The sequence below is a fragment of the Solanum verrucosum genome, unplaced genomic scaffold, assembly GCF_900185275.1.
Source record: "Solanum verrucosum unplaced genomic scaffold, falcon-dt-bn FXZP01000117.1, whole genome shotgun sequence".
Lineage (NCBI taxonomy): Eukaryota > Viridiplantae > Streptophyta > Magnoliopsida > Solanales > Solanaceae > Solanum > Solanum verrucosum.
This window is the reverse complement of record NW_026020014.1, coordinates 597,312-612,705: the sequence shown is the minus strand read 5'-3', so window position 1 is coordinate 612,705 and position 15,394 is coordinate 597,312. Positions and strand designations below refer to the sequence as shown.

The window sequence follows — 15,394 nt, the reverse complement described above, 5'->3', positions numbered from 1 at the left end:
ATCCATTTTGTCTATCTATGTGCCCAAAGGATAAAAAACAAGAAAATGACTTTCATTTTGAACTTCGAAAGTGACTTTTGACCATCTATGTTTTTCTATGTCAATTATATTAGTATATATTAGAAGAGTCTAGGATTTACTATCATTGTCCCAATTAAATCATTACAAATGTCCAATACTTACTATATAAAATATATAAGTGGACCCCACCTCCTTCCACTTAAATAATATTTTTCAACCTTATCATGGTAAAAGTTGAATTTATTATCCTTTTCATTTAATTTTATATGATATTATTTTTTTCTATAAAATCATTATATATGTTTTAATAATTTAAATTTCAAAAACATTATAATTTAACTTTAAAGATTTTATTTTATCAAAATCTTGTACATTGAAATATATAGTTATGAATTTAAAATATTTTTAAAATCATATAAAAATTTCAATAACTTCTCAAATTCCATAATATAACACTTAAATACTACATATTATATATTAATTACTATACTATAAATGACTTAAATACTCCATATTATCTATTACACTAATTAACAATTATTTGACACTTTAAATTCTATCAATGCCATATAAATTAGGATAAAAAACCTAACATATAATATTTAAATATATTTAAAAATAATATAAGTAATACTATACATTACAATAATTAATAGCTTAATTATTTAAAACTTATATAAAAAATTTAATTGAGTCTCTAAATTCTATTGGTACCACATAAAATAGATTATATAATAAACATATATTGTTTGAAATTGACGAAAAAGAAACAATAAATTACAATAATTAATAAAAAAATAGTCTACTCCAAAAAATCTATCAATTAACAACATACATTGTTTGAAATTGACGAAAAAGAAACTATAAATTACAATAATTAACAAAATAAATCTCTCGACTCCAACAAATCTATCAATTAATGCCACATAAATTGGGACATGGAAAATAACATATGGTATTAAAAAATTAGGTTCAAAATGTACTAAAAAATACAATAATTAACAACTTAATATATTAAAGAGACATAAAAAAGGGTTAATATTTAAAATTCTGCATGTGCCACATAAATTAGAACAAATAGAGTAATAAATATTACTTTCAAAATTATGTTAAAAAAAAGTACTACAAATCACAATAGCTAACAATTTAAAATATTTTTAAAATCATATAAAAATATCAATAACTTCTCAAATTCCATAATATGACATAAATTTAAAAAAAAAGTGTTATAAATCATAATAAATAGTACAATATTTAAACTACTTTAAGAGCATTATAAATTGTAATAAATAATACAACAATTTAAATTACTTAAAATTTAACGACTTAAAAATATTTTTTTAAATGTATTAAAATTTTGGTTAATTGTCAAAACTTTACATGTGCCACATAAATTGGGACATGGAGAGTCACACATATATTTTTTTTTAAATTATATTAAAAGTATTCTATCAATTAACAACATATATTGTTTGAAATTGACGGAAAAAAAAACTATAAATTACAATAATTAACAAAATAAATCTCTCGACTCTAACAAATCTATCAATTAATGTCACATAAATTGGGACATGGCAAATAACATATATTATTAAAAAATTAGGTTCAAAATGTACAATAAAATACAATAATTAACAACTTAATATATTAAAGAGACATATAAAAAATGCTTAATATTTAAAATTCTGCTTGTGCCACATAAATTAGAACAAACAGAGTAATAAATATTTTTTTTCAAAATTAAGTTAAAAAAAAGTACTACAAATCACAATAGCTAAAAAATTAAAATATTTTTAAAATCATATAAAAATTTCAATAACTTCTCAAATTCCATAATATGACATAAATTAAAATTAAAAAATATATATATATTGGGCCCCGTGCCAGCACGGGGTCCTATATCTAGTATTATAAACAAAGTCCTAGAATTTTCTCTATATATATATCTTTCATGATCTCATTGACTTATTGTTTGGCAGCCCTATACACTTTTAAAAAAAAGTATTATTCAAGTTAATTTGCATTTATATCAATTATTTATCGAATAAATAGCTCTGTCAAAAAAGTAAGTCTTAATAATTTTACCCAAGAAAACATAGACAAGAAGAAAGAAGAATATTTTTGTCTTTGATAGAATTTGCTGGCCCTATCTATCCGATATGGTTTGTAGCTCTATTATTATTGTTGTTAAAGATAAAAGTCGAATTCGAGGTTTCATTAAGGAAAATAAAAACGACACATTCATTATAATTCAATAAATGAGGAGGAACACGACATATCTATTATAATTCGACAAATAAGGAGGAAAGCAATAACATATCCATTATAATTCAACAAATAAGGAGGATGGAGGCTGCAGAGACTTTAGTTAATAAAAATAGCCTTGTGAGGCCTTGTCTATAAATAAATTTTTTTAAAAAAACGACCTTAGGCAAAATAATAAAGGAAAAATGAAATAACCACATTAAATCAGTGAAGGCTAAATTACTAATAGTCCTTATCTAATTTGTCACAATGAGCTTGCATGTCCCAACTCATAATCATCATATTTTGATTTACAGGATCCTTGATTATATGATGTGCTAATTATCTTTTTTTAACTTTACATCTGCCAAATTACGTAATTTAGTCAATTTCGTCTTAGTAAAATTTAGCTCATTTATGTCAAATCATATAAATCAAAGTAAAAAGCCAAAAATTTCTTGCAAAAAAAGAACCTTTGGCCAGAACACCTGTCCCTTCAAGTATTCTCAATCTCAATTTACGTGACAGTTTTAATTTTCCGAAAATCAAACAATTATAATTTTGATCATAAATTTAAGTATAAATTCTTTAAATCTTTTAAATAATAAAATTTATACATTGGGAAAGTAAAAAATAATATCACAGTTACTATAATTGTCAATTTAAAATATTTAAAAGATACATGAAAAAGTTACGATTAATTTTACACTTGTTTGAATCTCAAAATCTAAAAAATGTCTCGAGAAGGAGAGAGTAGTAATTATATATATTAGACATATTTCTTCTATATTCAAATGTATAAGAAACCGTAAATAAATTTTATGATTATGCACAACTAAACTGATACTTAAGTATATTTACTAAAACAGTAACTACTATTCGACAGATACTCAAAAAAATCCATAATTAAAAAAAAAAAACAGAGCAAAGCCCAGAGTTCTGAGTCCTAAAAGCTCCATTATGATCAGCTTTTAACAAGCCCATTTCAGTGTCTCAAAGCTGCAAGAAATTAAACTTTCCCCAGCGCCAGCTGCAGACTGCTCCAGAAAATAACCACAAAAATCTGTACTGTGATCTGCCCACCACGGCGAGTACAGCAGTCCTTCAACTGAGTCACTCGGCCGCAACTCAGTTTTTGAATCGTCACTTTCTGCTAAATTAGGCAGTTCAATAATCTCACAAAGCTCTTCAGATCCCGTTGATGTTGTTGTTGTTGTTGTTGTTGAGGATGAGGACGAGGACGAGGACGATGAGGCTGAAGAAGGTGGGTCCCTCATTGATGCTGCTTTAGCAGCAGCAGCTTGAACATCTCTAGGTGAATTTGACAATGGACGAGGCAACGAGTCGATTAGATGAGGGAAATTGAGAATGGCGGAATTTCCTTTTATACTCACCGCTGCAACATCATGTGCCCTAGCGGCCATTTCTGCTGTAGGATAAGTACCGAGCCAAATACGTGATTTCTTCCTCGGTTCACGAATTTCAGATACCCATTTTCCCCAACTTCTCATCCTAACTCCTCTGTAAGTTTGATGTCTACTCTCACTATTAGTAATAGCCTTCTGTTTCTTCGTTCGCTTCGTCGGCCGTTTCTTCCCTTTCGGTAATTTCTTTGACGAATCAAAAACCGACTTGTGCATGGAATCCGCGGACAATGAAGACGAAGAAGAAGAGACAGAGGTATTAGTATTACAAGAGCTCTCTGTTTCTGAAATTTGTACTTCAACTTCCGCCATTAATGAAAATACAGAAACAGTTATCCCGTGAAGCTCTTAATACAAGTCGGTTAATGCAATATTTTTTGTAGTAATTTTTTTTTTTCCTTTTTGGGTGGGGAAGAGTTCTATATATTGAATGACAAAAAAGAGTTCATATACTATTTTATATTGTTGAATGAGAGTATGAAAATTGCTAGAAAAAGATAGAAGAATGAAAGTGAAAGATGAGAGAAAAGACAAAATTTTGGAAGTGCCCGTTGGGTATTGATAGGTGTGGGAGCGGGCGTTTTTATAGCGAAAACAGACTAATTTACTTCAATACTGATGTGATGTGATGTGATGTGTAGTAGACATTGTTTCTCACTTTTAACACTACAAAACCACTATAATACTAACTAACGTACCAATACACAATACAAAACTATAGTACAACATCGCGATGGTCGATATATCTTCTTTCTTAATTAAAAAAAAAAAAATTAGGTTTGAGTCCCTGAGAATTAAAATGTTGAGAATCCGATCCGCCTTTAAAAATAAATTTTATAATGTGTAAATTTAAATTTAATATAACTCAAATATTATATCACATGGGAAATAAAATTTAAAAAAAATATGGGGTTAGAATTTATTGAAAATGGGTGAACTTTTAATGGAGAAGCCTCCCATTCAATGGGATCCGGCTCCCCTCCATTATCCCTTCCCTCCATTTCATCAAGATTATATTATATTAACAAATGTCATAACCATAGTTAAGTCAACTAATTTTAAAAAACTACTCTCTAAATTTGATAAAAAATTTACAATATATTTCATACAAAATTTAATATTTATTAATACCAACTTCACAAATCAACAATCCATATGGTCACTAGATTTTATCCACTTTAATGGATTCGTAAAAGCACTACATTTTAGGTAAGTTTAATTACTTTTATATATTCTTTCTATTTTAAAGAAACAATAAATAATAGAAGTAATATTACTATTTTATTCTTTGACTTTATTAAATTTAATGTTTTGAGAAATGTGTTAGATGATAAATACTCCCCCTGTCCCTAATTACTTGTCCATTTTGATAAATTAAGAAAAAATATTTTTTTTTTACCTATTATACCCTCAATTAATTGCTTTGAAAAATGTAGAACTTCTTGAAACTCTTAAGTTTTTAATTCATCCACTTTATCATTAATAGGGGTAAAATGGTAAACTCAGTATGTCAATTATTATTTTCTTAATAGATGTGTCAATTTAAAAGTGGACAAGTAATTAGGGACATAGTGAGTAGTATTTAATCGCAAGGGTACAATAGACAAAAAAGGCAAATTATCTCATGATTTTCTAAACTAGACAAGTATTGTTGTATTGTTGAACAACTATTTGTAGGATCCGTTTGGCCATAGATTTTCTAAGTAAAATTTGAGGGGGGGGGGGGGGGGAGGGGGGGGGTTGGCAAATAGTGTTTGTCCATACAATTTGCCATTATTTGACAAATATTTTTGATAAATAACCCAACTTTCCAATTACTAGAAAAAACCAGTATATGAGCTAAATATGATTATTTGAGAGCTTTTAAAAATTCAAATTCTACATCAAACTTTTATTTATTTTTATAAAATCATCCTCTATAGTAGTTGCTTGTGTTGCATTACATAATTTTTTAACGTGAACGCCAAAGCAATGATGGAATATTCGGGTGAATATGAAATTGATTATATAATAATTGTTGATGAAAATGACGAACAATCGACTCGGGGTAATAAAGTCATGTGATTCATCTACTTCACAATGTATGGAATGATGCTTGTTGCACTCACCCCGAACTACCACATTGCTCCAATGTCATGGACACTACTTGTTATTTGTTGCAACAAAGATCTAATTGAATTGTTACGGAATTCAAGAATCTTGTTACGTCGATGTTTCTATCTTGCTATGTAATACTAACATGTGGTTATATTTGATAGTTTTTTAAAACTTATGGGTATAAATTATATTTCTTAGAAAAGTGAAATATGTTTCCTAAATATTATGATCAAACACATGGTGAAATTTCACCCAAATTTTTACCTAAATAATATTTGGAATATATAATGGCCAAATGTTAGCTTAGTATAGTGGACGACTCTTGTTAGACGAAGGGAGTAATAAAATAATTTGTTCCTTGTGATGACTCTCTTAGTATCTCATATGAGAAGGAACTGACCAAAAATAATGACTTATTAGCCTTACCCTTGAGTATGGGCAAGTGATAAGTGGACCCTCAACTCTCAAGTAGAATGGGTCAGCTAGCTATTGAACAAAAAGGTTCCCAACAATATATTCTGTGTACCAAAAGGCAAAAGAAAAAATGTCCCACACTACCAATAAGATTTTTTGTTCTTCTTTTTTCAAGCATATACGTTTCAAGTAAATTTACTGTTAATTTCCTTTTGGTAAAACAAATACTTCATTAATAGTCCATACACGTATCTTTCATTCATGTATCCGTTGGAATTTGTACAATACTTTTTTAAATTTGTCCGTTACTATACTTGTTCAAACTTCAAAAAAATATTAGTATTAAAAAATATTCTGACCATATCTACAATCTCCATATTTCTAGCTCGTGATATGTTTTCCTTCTCTCCTGGAACAGAGAATAAAATCAAACTATTTACTGCACAGATAGCGGCAAAGTTGGCACCCTTTTTGACCATTTTCTGAACAAAGAAAGAAAATAATTACTACTGCCTTTTGTTCTATAATAAAAACTAGAAAAATGAAAGCCAAAAATTTAAACTTTTTATGAATTTTATGAACATTTTAAGATATCTTTATTTTTTAATCATATTGATATGTGAAGAATATCAATTTATAGTATTTTTTTTAAAGTATAGTTTTGAAGTCTATTGACTTTCACAAGAATAAAGGATATAAATAATTAATAACTACTATATACATGAATTGTGTGTTTTGGTGGGTGAGTGTGACTATTTCTTAAGATTCGAGAATGATGAAGATACTAAAAAATAATACAAATAATATCACGAGATATTAACAAGACTTTTTTTTTTTTTTGGTTTCACACCTGGTGTCCGGAGTCCACATTGGAACTTCGATTAAATTCAGATCGCGCTCTGCATGGCCCATTCGGGGGTGGCGCTCCCAACATGATTTTCTCCATACCCAGGGCTCGAACTCGAGACCTTTGATTAAGGGTAAAACACTCCCACCAGTGCACCACAATCCATGTTGGTGATATTAACAAGACTTGTATGCTAGGACTTTCAAACTAGTCACATTTTAATAAGTTCAAATTAAAACTGTAAGTCTAACTAAATTTGCGTGATGAACATTATAAGGACAATGTTTATCGTCATGCTATTGAAATTTATTCCCAAGTTACTAAAAGAGAAGAAAATATATCTAAATATAGTAGAGATCTTCCCGTCTTGTTCCAGTAACATGGACTCATTCGATCGAAAGAAAATACTTGAGACTAGACATTAGGTCAAGTAACAAAGAGAATTGACATAATATATTTGCATGTAACCATTTTCTATTCCTTTTTTTTCGTTTGCATGATACCATTTTTATATAGCTCTAGAATACATATTCAATATGTATGCCAAATTAATGTATATCATACACCCACAGGACCATCAATTAGAAAATAAACTCACGAGTCCTTAACATATGCTGACCTATAAACTAACTCCCATTCCAAATCCATAAAAATCTCAATGTCCTCATTTGTTGTCCCCTATTTCTCCATTCTGTTTAGTTCTTGTTATAGTGGATAAAAGTCTCACATTGGTTGAAAATTGGACTGGTGATCTCCTTATATGGACTTGGGCAATTCTCCCCTCATGTGTCATATCTTTACATAGTATCAGAGCCAGGTTCATCCCCATTTGGACTCTCGATCCATGCTCCAATTTACATGTTCTCTCCGTTTAAAAAAGTATGACCTAATTTGACTTGGAACGAAGTTTCAGAAAAGAAATAAACTTTTTAATATTGTGCTTCTAAGCTAAATATATCAAATGTACCAAAATGTCCTTTAATCGTGTGACCTTAAATATGCGTGAAAAATTAAAGTTAAAGTGTTATCAAAAAGAAAATGGATCATTCTTTTTTAAACAGATTAAAAAGAAAATTATGTCATTCTTTTTCAAACGGATGAAATAATTATTTTTTATTCAAATGCCACTTCCCCTTAAAACGACAAATTTGCCTCGATTGTACTAATTCTATTTGCCGTACACTACAACTGGCCTCTATATCCCTAATGCCTGTCAAAAATATTACTTCTATTAAACCCTTATGGCTACAGTCACCTGTCCTGTCCATACTCCGAATAATGTGAAAGATAAAAAAGATTGGAACAGGTGGATCAATTCTAAGATTGCGAGTTTTAGTCACCAAAAAAACGAGAAGAGGTTTCAAAATTTGGTAAAATTGAGAATTAATTTCATCGTTGAATTTTATGTGAACAAAAAAAATAATAATCTAAATCTTCCCAATCCAACATAAGTTATGCTAACAATTTAAAAGTACGTAGAATTAGAAGTTATAAGTAGATAAAGTCGATTATACGTACAAAAAAATGTTTACTAGACAATACACGGCCACAAGACACTTTTGCTTGTTTCCTTGTTAGAGCCTGATTAGAATTGGGCCGAGGCAAATAGGCCTATAAAATACATATAAGGCCTTAGGTTTACTAATCCATATATATCCCCTTTTACAGTTACATAATTAATAAGGAAAAATGTATGAAATAACAAAATATTAATTCAAATTAAATGTTATAGCCATATTTTCTTTTATTTGTAATTCGCAGCAAACATTCCATGTTTTTTGTCATCCCATTTGTATACTGAAATATACAAATAGACCCATTCGGTATACATATGTGTTGTATAAAAATTAATCGCAGGATCCATTTGTATACCGAAATATACAAATAGACCCATTCGGTATACATATGTGTTGTATAAAAATTAATTGCAGGACCCATTTGTATATCGAAATATACAAATGGACCCATTCGGTATACATATGTGTTGTATATATGTAGTAATTTTGTTTATATACAATTACTATGTTTTAGTTTGTATACCGAAATATACAAATACAAATTTTTATGTATATGTATACCGAAATATACAGATTAATAGCCCAATTATACAAACTATAATTATAGCATACAAATATGATTTTAATGTTTGCTAAACCTAAAATTTACTATAATTAATAATCTCTTTTTTTTTTTTTTTTTTTTGTAATTATTCAATCAAATATGAAGCACGTGAAAGAATATGCTAAGCTTCTAATGGTCCCAATAGATGAAAAAAGAGGCATATCACAGTTTAATTTCACTCGATCTTGAGTTGCTACATTGAAGAATACTATCGACGAATTGATGGATTTGGGCTACGATTTTGCTATTTACAACAAATTTACCAAACAAATTATGCTTAACAAGTGCAAAATTGATAGTCATGATTTCAATAGTTATCACTTGTGATGTGTAAAGACGCTCGATGAATTTAAAAGGAATGGTAATAATTCTATGGTTATTTTCATGTTTCAAGCTTCACAAAGACGTGCATTTATTTATCAAACAAGTGTCTTGAATGATTTGGATCAATATTGATTGTTTTTTGACAAATCGGATTGTTTCCCTACACAAGGTTATGAGCCCGTTTTCGATTAGCTGATTAAAAGTGTTTCGCGATTAATAACATTATAATTTTAGATATTGAAGTTTGTTTTATAATAGTCACCTTCTTTTTGCTTGCCTTTTTTGCGCATAGTTTAGAGTTTAATTTGCACGAAAAAGAACTTGATGGAATCTTTCATCAATTTATTATGTTCTCAATTTTCTTCATCGCAGGATTTTGTGACTTAATTTCCTTAAGGTCGTTCATCGTTTCACGTGTAAAGTTTTGTCGTAGGAGCTCATTATTTGTTTTTGAATACCCAATTTAATTTGAGAGAATATTTGATATCCAAAAGATATTTACATGTAATCTTTCGTAAAAAGTGAGATTTGTATTCTTAAAAATAAGGCATGTTATTTGTTATAATAAATAAATATAATCTGACATCTAGAATTCAATATATTGTCAATTTGAATATATTAGCAATATCCAAGTTAAATATGTATATCCAGAAGTCCTCAAGGAAAAACTATGGGAACTTGAATAAATTATTATCAGAGATAATATTATTAAGTACTCAAACAAAAAAAATTAATTTAGTATGAATTAGATGGGTTGGATTATGACCCAACTTTAGCTCATTTCAATCCAAGTCATTTCAACTCAAGTAACTTTTGAACGGGTCAATTATCGTTTATATATTAACTTAATCCCCATTCATTTTCGCGCCTTAATTAAAAACATTTGAAAGTTTTATTTCCCTTAATTTTTTATTTTTGTTAACCTCAGCAACATATGGTAATGGAGTGGGATGGACTAAAGTGAGTTTGTTCAACTAATATAGTTGAGATCATTGTGCTGCATAACTACGTAAGTTAAACCTTTAATTAAATTTTGAAGGAGTTGCTTAGTCGCCCCTTAATTTCCCCAAAAGTATGCAAGTTGTTGATCAATTGATATCTTCCTCCCTATCCACATACCCCTAATTAAATTCTCTAACCATAATTTATTAAAAATCCATTAATAAATTATCATATTATAAAAGGCATTTTATAATAAAAGAACTAAAAATAAATTTCATGAGGAATATAAGCTTTAATTAATTAGAATAAACATTGTTATAGTGGTTGATCAATATTTTCTGTTTTTTTCTTTGGAATGCGTGTCACATACATATATTCTGTTTGAATGTTTCGGTTAGATAACATAGCACGAAGTTTTAGCAGCTTAGCACGTCTGTTTTATAAGGAGAAAAAATGGTTTCGTTGCATCACAACATCATCACGCACTTTCAACTACTTTATTCCACCCATTAATTTGAAACTTTACTAATGTAGCTATCTCATGAGTTTTGTATAGTTTGACCAACATTAAAAAAAAGGTGTCTCAAATAGTAGTTGTTTTGTTAAGATATTTGTTTTTCAAATATTTGACGTTTTAGAAAAATAAGAAATGGGCGGATTTCCCCTTTTTGCTCCTCAGACTATAGGGTATTAGCAATCGTTTTTAATTGTTGTTTCCGTTTTAAGAACATGTTTTTATGCGTTACTCACCCGTTCGCCTTATTTATTTTGTTTTTAAGTTGTGAAGTTAATTAAGTGTAACATTTTAAGAGAGATAAAAGAAATATTTAGACAAATATTAAAGACGTTTCATTTTTTTTTCAAAAGGCCTGTAAAAATATAAAATGACAAATAATATGAAATTAGAGAAGTTTCTCACTATCTATATTCTATTGCAAAGTAGTATAAGTTATATAAAAATGTTGAAGAAGTTACTAAACTTTGAATTGAATAAATCAATCTCCAGTGCTTAATACTAGAGCAATAATCCATATGAATTGTATAAGAACAATAATTAACTTTAGCTTGAGTCGTTTTTAGAGCCATGGATTAATCTTTGAACCAAATGAATAAGCGGAAATTATGAATTATACATCATATTTAATTAAGTAAATATTAAGCGATTTTTTATGTTCTTTTCCAGTGTAATTATTTTGACAAAATTTTTAATTGAGCAATTTGAATTACATATCACTCCAAATATTCATGAATGAAATAAGTTGAGGTGGATTGACTAGCTAATAGATGAGCAGGTCAATAATCCGTTAAAAAATTGAGGAAATTATTGCTATTTTACCACCAGAATGGTAGTTTGATTTTTTAATTTTTTTTAAAAAGAGAAAAGGATAAAAAGAAGAAAATTAAAATGGAGAACGTGCGTGCTGCTTGCGTATAAATAGAAAAGCCATTGCCTGGCGTTGAGAATGAAAATTAGCTGAGAGAACACAATGGAAATTTCTTCTGATTCCAGTAGAATAGAGGAAGAGTATCGGTCTCTTCCTCCTCTCTATTTTATTTTGACGCTAATTTGGTTCATCTCCGTCTGTTCCTGGACTTTCAATACTTGCAAAAATCGCCATTTTCAGGTCTATTTCATTTTCTCTTTCTGCTCCTTTTTCCCCCTCTTTTTAGTATCGCTTTTATGGAGAACGAGTAATTTGATGCATCTGATTGCTGAAAACACATTTACTGATCAATAGTTTTTGGCTTAATTTTTCGCTGTGTTATTATGAAATTTTTGTGCTATAATTCCTTCGCTATTCATACATGAATAAGCTACTCGAATTGATTCGCTGCCTATACGGTTTATCGAGGTTTTATGTAACGTCGTTAATCAATTTATCTGAGTTATGCGCTTGGAAGTCTTCTTTGTGCAAATAACTTAACAGTTTTTAAAATTCTGTATAGTATTTCCGATTTATCCTTTACTGTCGAACTGTTAAACTAATTTGTTTAATTTTGGTTGTTTATGTGCACTAGAACAGACGAACAGATTGCAATGGACGCTGGCTACTGTTCCACTGATCAAAACTCTGCAACTTACCCTATCTTTCCTCTTTTGGTAAGGCCTTTTGTCATTTTTATTATTTTAGGTATAAAGTGAAGCTTTCCTCCAAATTTGACTGTTTGATGCAAATTTATGAAAATTCGATTTCCACTTCAATTTGATTACCTTAACCGCCTGCTCAATAGTTCTGTGCTCTATTTCTCGAACGAAACAACTACCGTGTATAAAGTCGCTGTGAAGTTAAACTTGCTCATTGGAGGTTTTGTTTTTTTCTTATTGTTCTTCTATTTGATGTTGCCTTGCAGGTATTCATGCTTTTATCATCATGTATGCTCACTGTGGATATCATTTGGTGTCTATGTTACTGGAATTCTGTTCCAAACAGTAACTTTTGTTTCGTTCTTGCTCATTTCTAATGGATATTGCATCACGTGTGAGCGTCTTTCAATACAAGAGCGCCGCATCACAGCTGCTCTTGGATGTATTTTCTACTTGACTCATGTCGGCTACAGAGCTTCTGTACCTTATTTCTCTGTGAGTCTACTAGGTTCTTCTGACTTTGAAAGAGTGCTGCATTGCGTTTTGCATTATCGTTATATTTCTTTTTCACACTATGAATTAGTTGTGCAGCATTGCCTACTGCATTATTGTTTTGTTTTAATTTCTTTGTCAGACTGTGAATTAGTTGTGCAGTACTGCCTACTGCACTGTTTTTTTCATTTAATTTCTTTTTAACAATACAAATTAGTTGTGTAGCATTGCCAACTTCTTTATTGTTTTCACACATGATATTAATTTTCTGTTACGTATGTAATACAGGTACTCCTTACAGTTGGCTATGTCATTTCATTTTATGTAATATTTAAGCACATATCGCAGAACTTAATAGTTCTGCAAGAACAGTTGACCTTTATAGAGGATGAGGAAATCCCTGCAATGCATGAAGCAATCTACACAAAGTATACAATGCTCAAGTATGCAATATTCACTAATTTTAATATGGTATCCTATATTTCTGGACTCAGTGTCTCATGAATTATTGGGTTTTAACTCTTTATCTATGTGATTATCCAGAAAATTTCAAAATGCAATGCATATGATGGCTGTGGCAGAACTGGCGGTATTGACACCCACCTTTATTTGTTTTTAGTAGTTAGTTTTACTTTAAAATCTTGTGATAATCAGGTATTTTAATTTTCAGATTCTTATAAACGTCGACAATTCAATAGGTAACTACTGGCTCCGATTGTTGGTTCGAGAATGGGCACAGTTTTGTATACTCTCTTACATTGGGTAAGTGAAAATTTCTGCCAGTTTTCGGGTTTATTTTAGTAGAAAGAATTCCTTATCAAGTTGTAATCTGAGAATATCATTAATATTTTATTTACCTCAGGTGGACCTTCAGGTCAAAAGACTTAGCACCACGCTTTTCTGTTATGCCTGTAATAAAGTCTCTCGGGGAGAGAATGGTACCTCCTATTTATAGCATTGTAAGTGTCCTTTGATACCATAATTCTAATTGCCTTGCTTAGAGTTGGCTGATCTTGGTGAATATTGTCTATCTTTTGTCTAAGGTTTGATATTAGCAAAAAAAAAAAGTGGAAGTGGAATGAGATGATCATCATCTCCTTGTTTGACAAGAGCAAGGGAGATAAAAGAGAAACTTGATCCGTACATAATGATTTCTAAATAGTCAGATATGATAAAGAAGAAACTTTTAAACGTTGTCCTTTCTCTTTCAATTTCTCGCGCCTTCTCCCCACGCATTTGGAAGACCTTAGCCAGATCTTTATTCGAAACTTTACCCCTAACAACTACCACCAGCAAGGAATAGCTACATATAGAATAAACATGTGTTCCCTTAGTCCCCTCTCCAATTTTTCATATAAATTCTTATTTGTAATTCAGTGCAGCCTCTCCTGAACATTTAACATTTTGTAGTTTCCATAGCTGCTTGTAATTGACTATTTTGATTTTAATTAGCAGCATCATGAATTAAAGAAACTTTAAGGTAGGCATATGGTTTGTATTGGAGCTGGATTCAGGAGTATAACTCATAATATCTACTTGTACATATACTGCTTGAATGAATCCCCAAACCTCTAATCTTCAGTTGTGATACTGCAGGAAATGGATGCAGCTACTTTTAAGGACTTCAGTACTCATGGATGGCATATAGGCGTGGTGAGTATTCATTCATGAGATTTGTTCTCAAGTTTCCCCCCATCTCTCATCATTTTCATAACTTCTTCTTGGTGTTATTGTATTAACTAACTGCCAATTAGAACTTGATTCAAGTTTCTACAATTTCGACTAGCCAATTTGTTTCCTACACATGTTTCTTGGCAGAATGGTTTATAATCTTCATATTGTTCACTATTATTTTTGTTCAACGGATGATATTTGGTATCTGAACTGAAATTGAATTCTAATCTTGCAGCCAACTTCACCCAAGAAAGGAACTTTAAAGAATTCAGTTTTAGTGGTAGTTCAACACCCCCATGTGTGTAGATTGACACCACCTGACACTCATTCTCAGACTGTAGCTTAGTTACTTTTGCTGCAGATGTATATTATTCATTTGTTACCAATCATAACAGAAGCCAGGTTCAGGACATCCTGCAGATCAAGCATCCATCTACTTATAGGAAAAGAGGATTATAACCAGTATTTTCTGTAAATCTTTGTACACATCTCTACTGAGGAAACCTCAGAGGTTTCGGCTGTAAACTGTATATTGCTCCCTCGATATTGTCTGCTTCAGGTGTCCATATTTCAATGGTACAAAACTCACTTTGCTACAAATACACAGTGACGGTGTTCCTCTAGTTTGTAGCTTAATAGTTCCTTATTTTCACTGCTGATATTGTAGTTTCTATGAACAAAAAAAATTAAAAAAATTGTCTGATTCAA

At 30.1% G+C, this 15,394-nt stretch overlaps 2 protein-coding genes across 2 annotated transcripts; one reads left to right on the top strand and one right to left on the bottom strand.

The window, feature by feature from the left end:
- Positions 1-3,178: 3,178 nt before the first annotated feature.
- On the bottom strand, positions 3,179-4,001 carry LOC125820686 (ethylene-responsive transcription factor TINY-like). The gene has a single exon (XM_049500107.1). It carries the CDS (start codon positions 3,999-4,001, stop codon positions 3,237-3,239), a length of 765 nt encoding a protein of 254 aa, XP_049356064.1. The 3' UTR covers positions 3,179-3,236.
- A 7,878-nt stretch (positions 4,002-11,879) lies between these two features.
- On the top strand, positions 11,880-15,066 carry LOC125820665 (uncharacterized). The gene is made up of 9 exons (XM_049500085.1): positions 11,880-12,059; positions 12,459-12,535; positions 12,787-13,015; positions 13,301-13,455; positions 13,556-13,601; positions 13,683-13,774; positions 13,875-13,971; positions 14,609-14,665; positions 14,922-15,066. Exons 1-9 carry the CDS (start codon positions 11,922-11,924, stop codon positions 15,030-15,032), a joined length of 1,002 nt encoding a protein of 333 aa, XP_049356042.1. The 5' UTR covers positions 11,880-11,921; the 3' UTR covers positions 15,033-15,066.
- Positions 15,067-15,394: the final 328 nt, after the last annotated feature.

Bases quoted from the DNA above. Each gene is read 5' to 3' on its own strand.
- LOC125820665 (XM_049500085.1), top strand. From the start codon at position 11,922: ATGGAAATTTCTTCTGATTCCAGTAGAATAGAGGAAGAGTATCGGTCT. The intron at 13,775-13,874 runs GTAAGTGAAAAT...TATTTACCTCAG, and splicing joins TGTATACTCTCTTACATTGG to GTGGACCTTCAGGTCAAAAG. The intron at 14,666-14,921 runs GTGAGTATTCAT...CTAATCTTGCAG, and splicing joins ATGGATGGCATATAGGCGTG to CCAACTTCACCCAAGAAAGG.
- LOC125820686 (XM_049500107.1), bottom strand. From the start codon at position 4,001: ATGGCGGAAGTTGAAGTACAAATTTCAGAAACAGAGAGCTCTTGTAAT.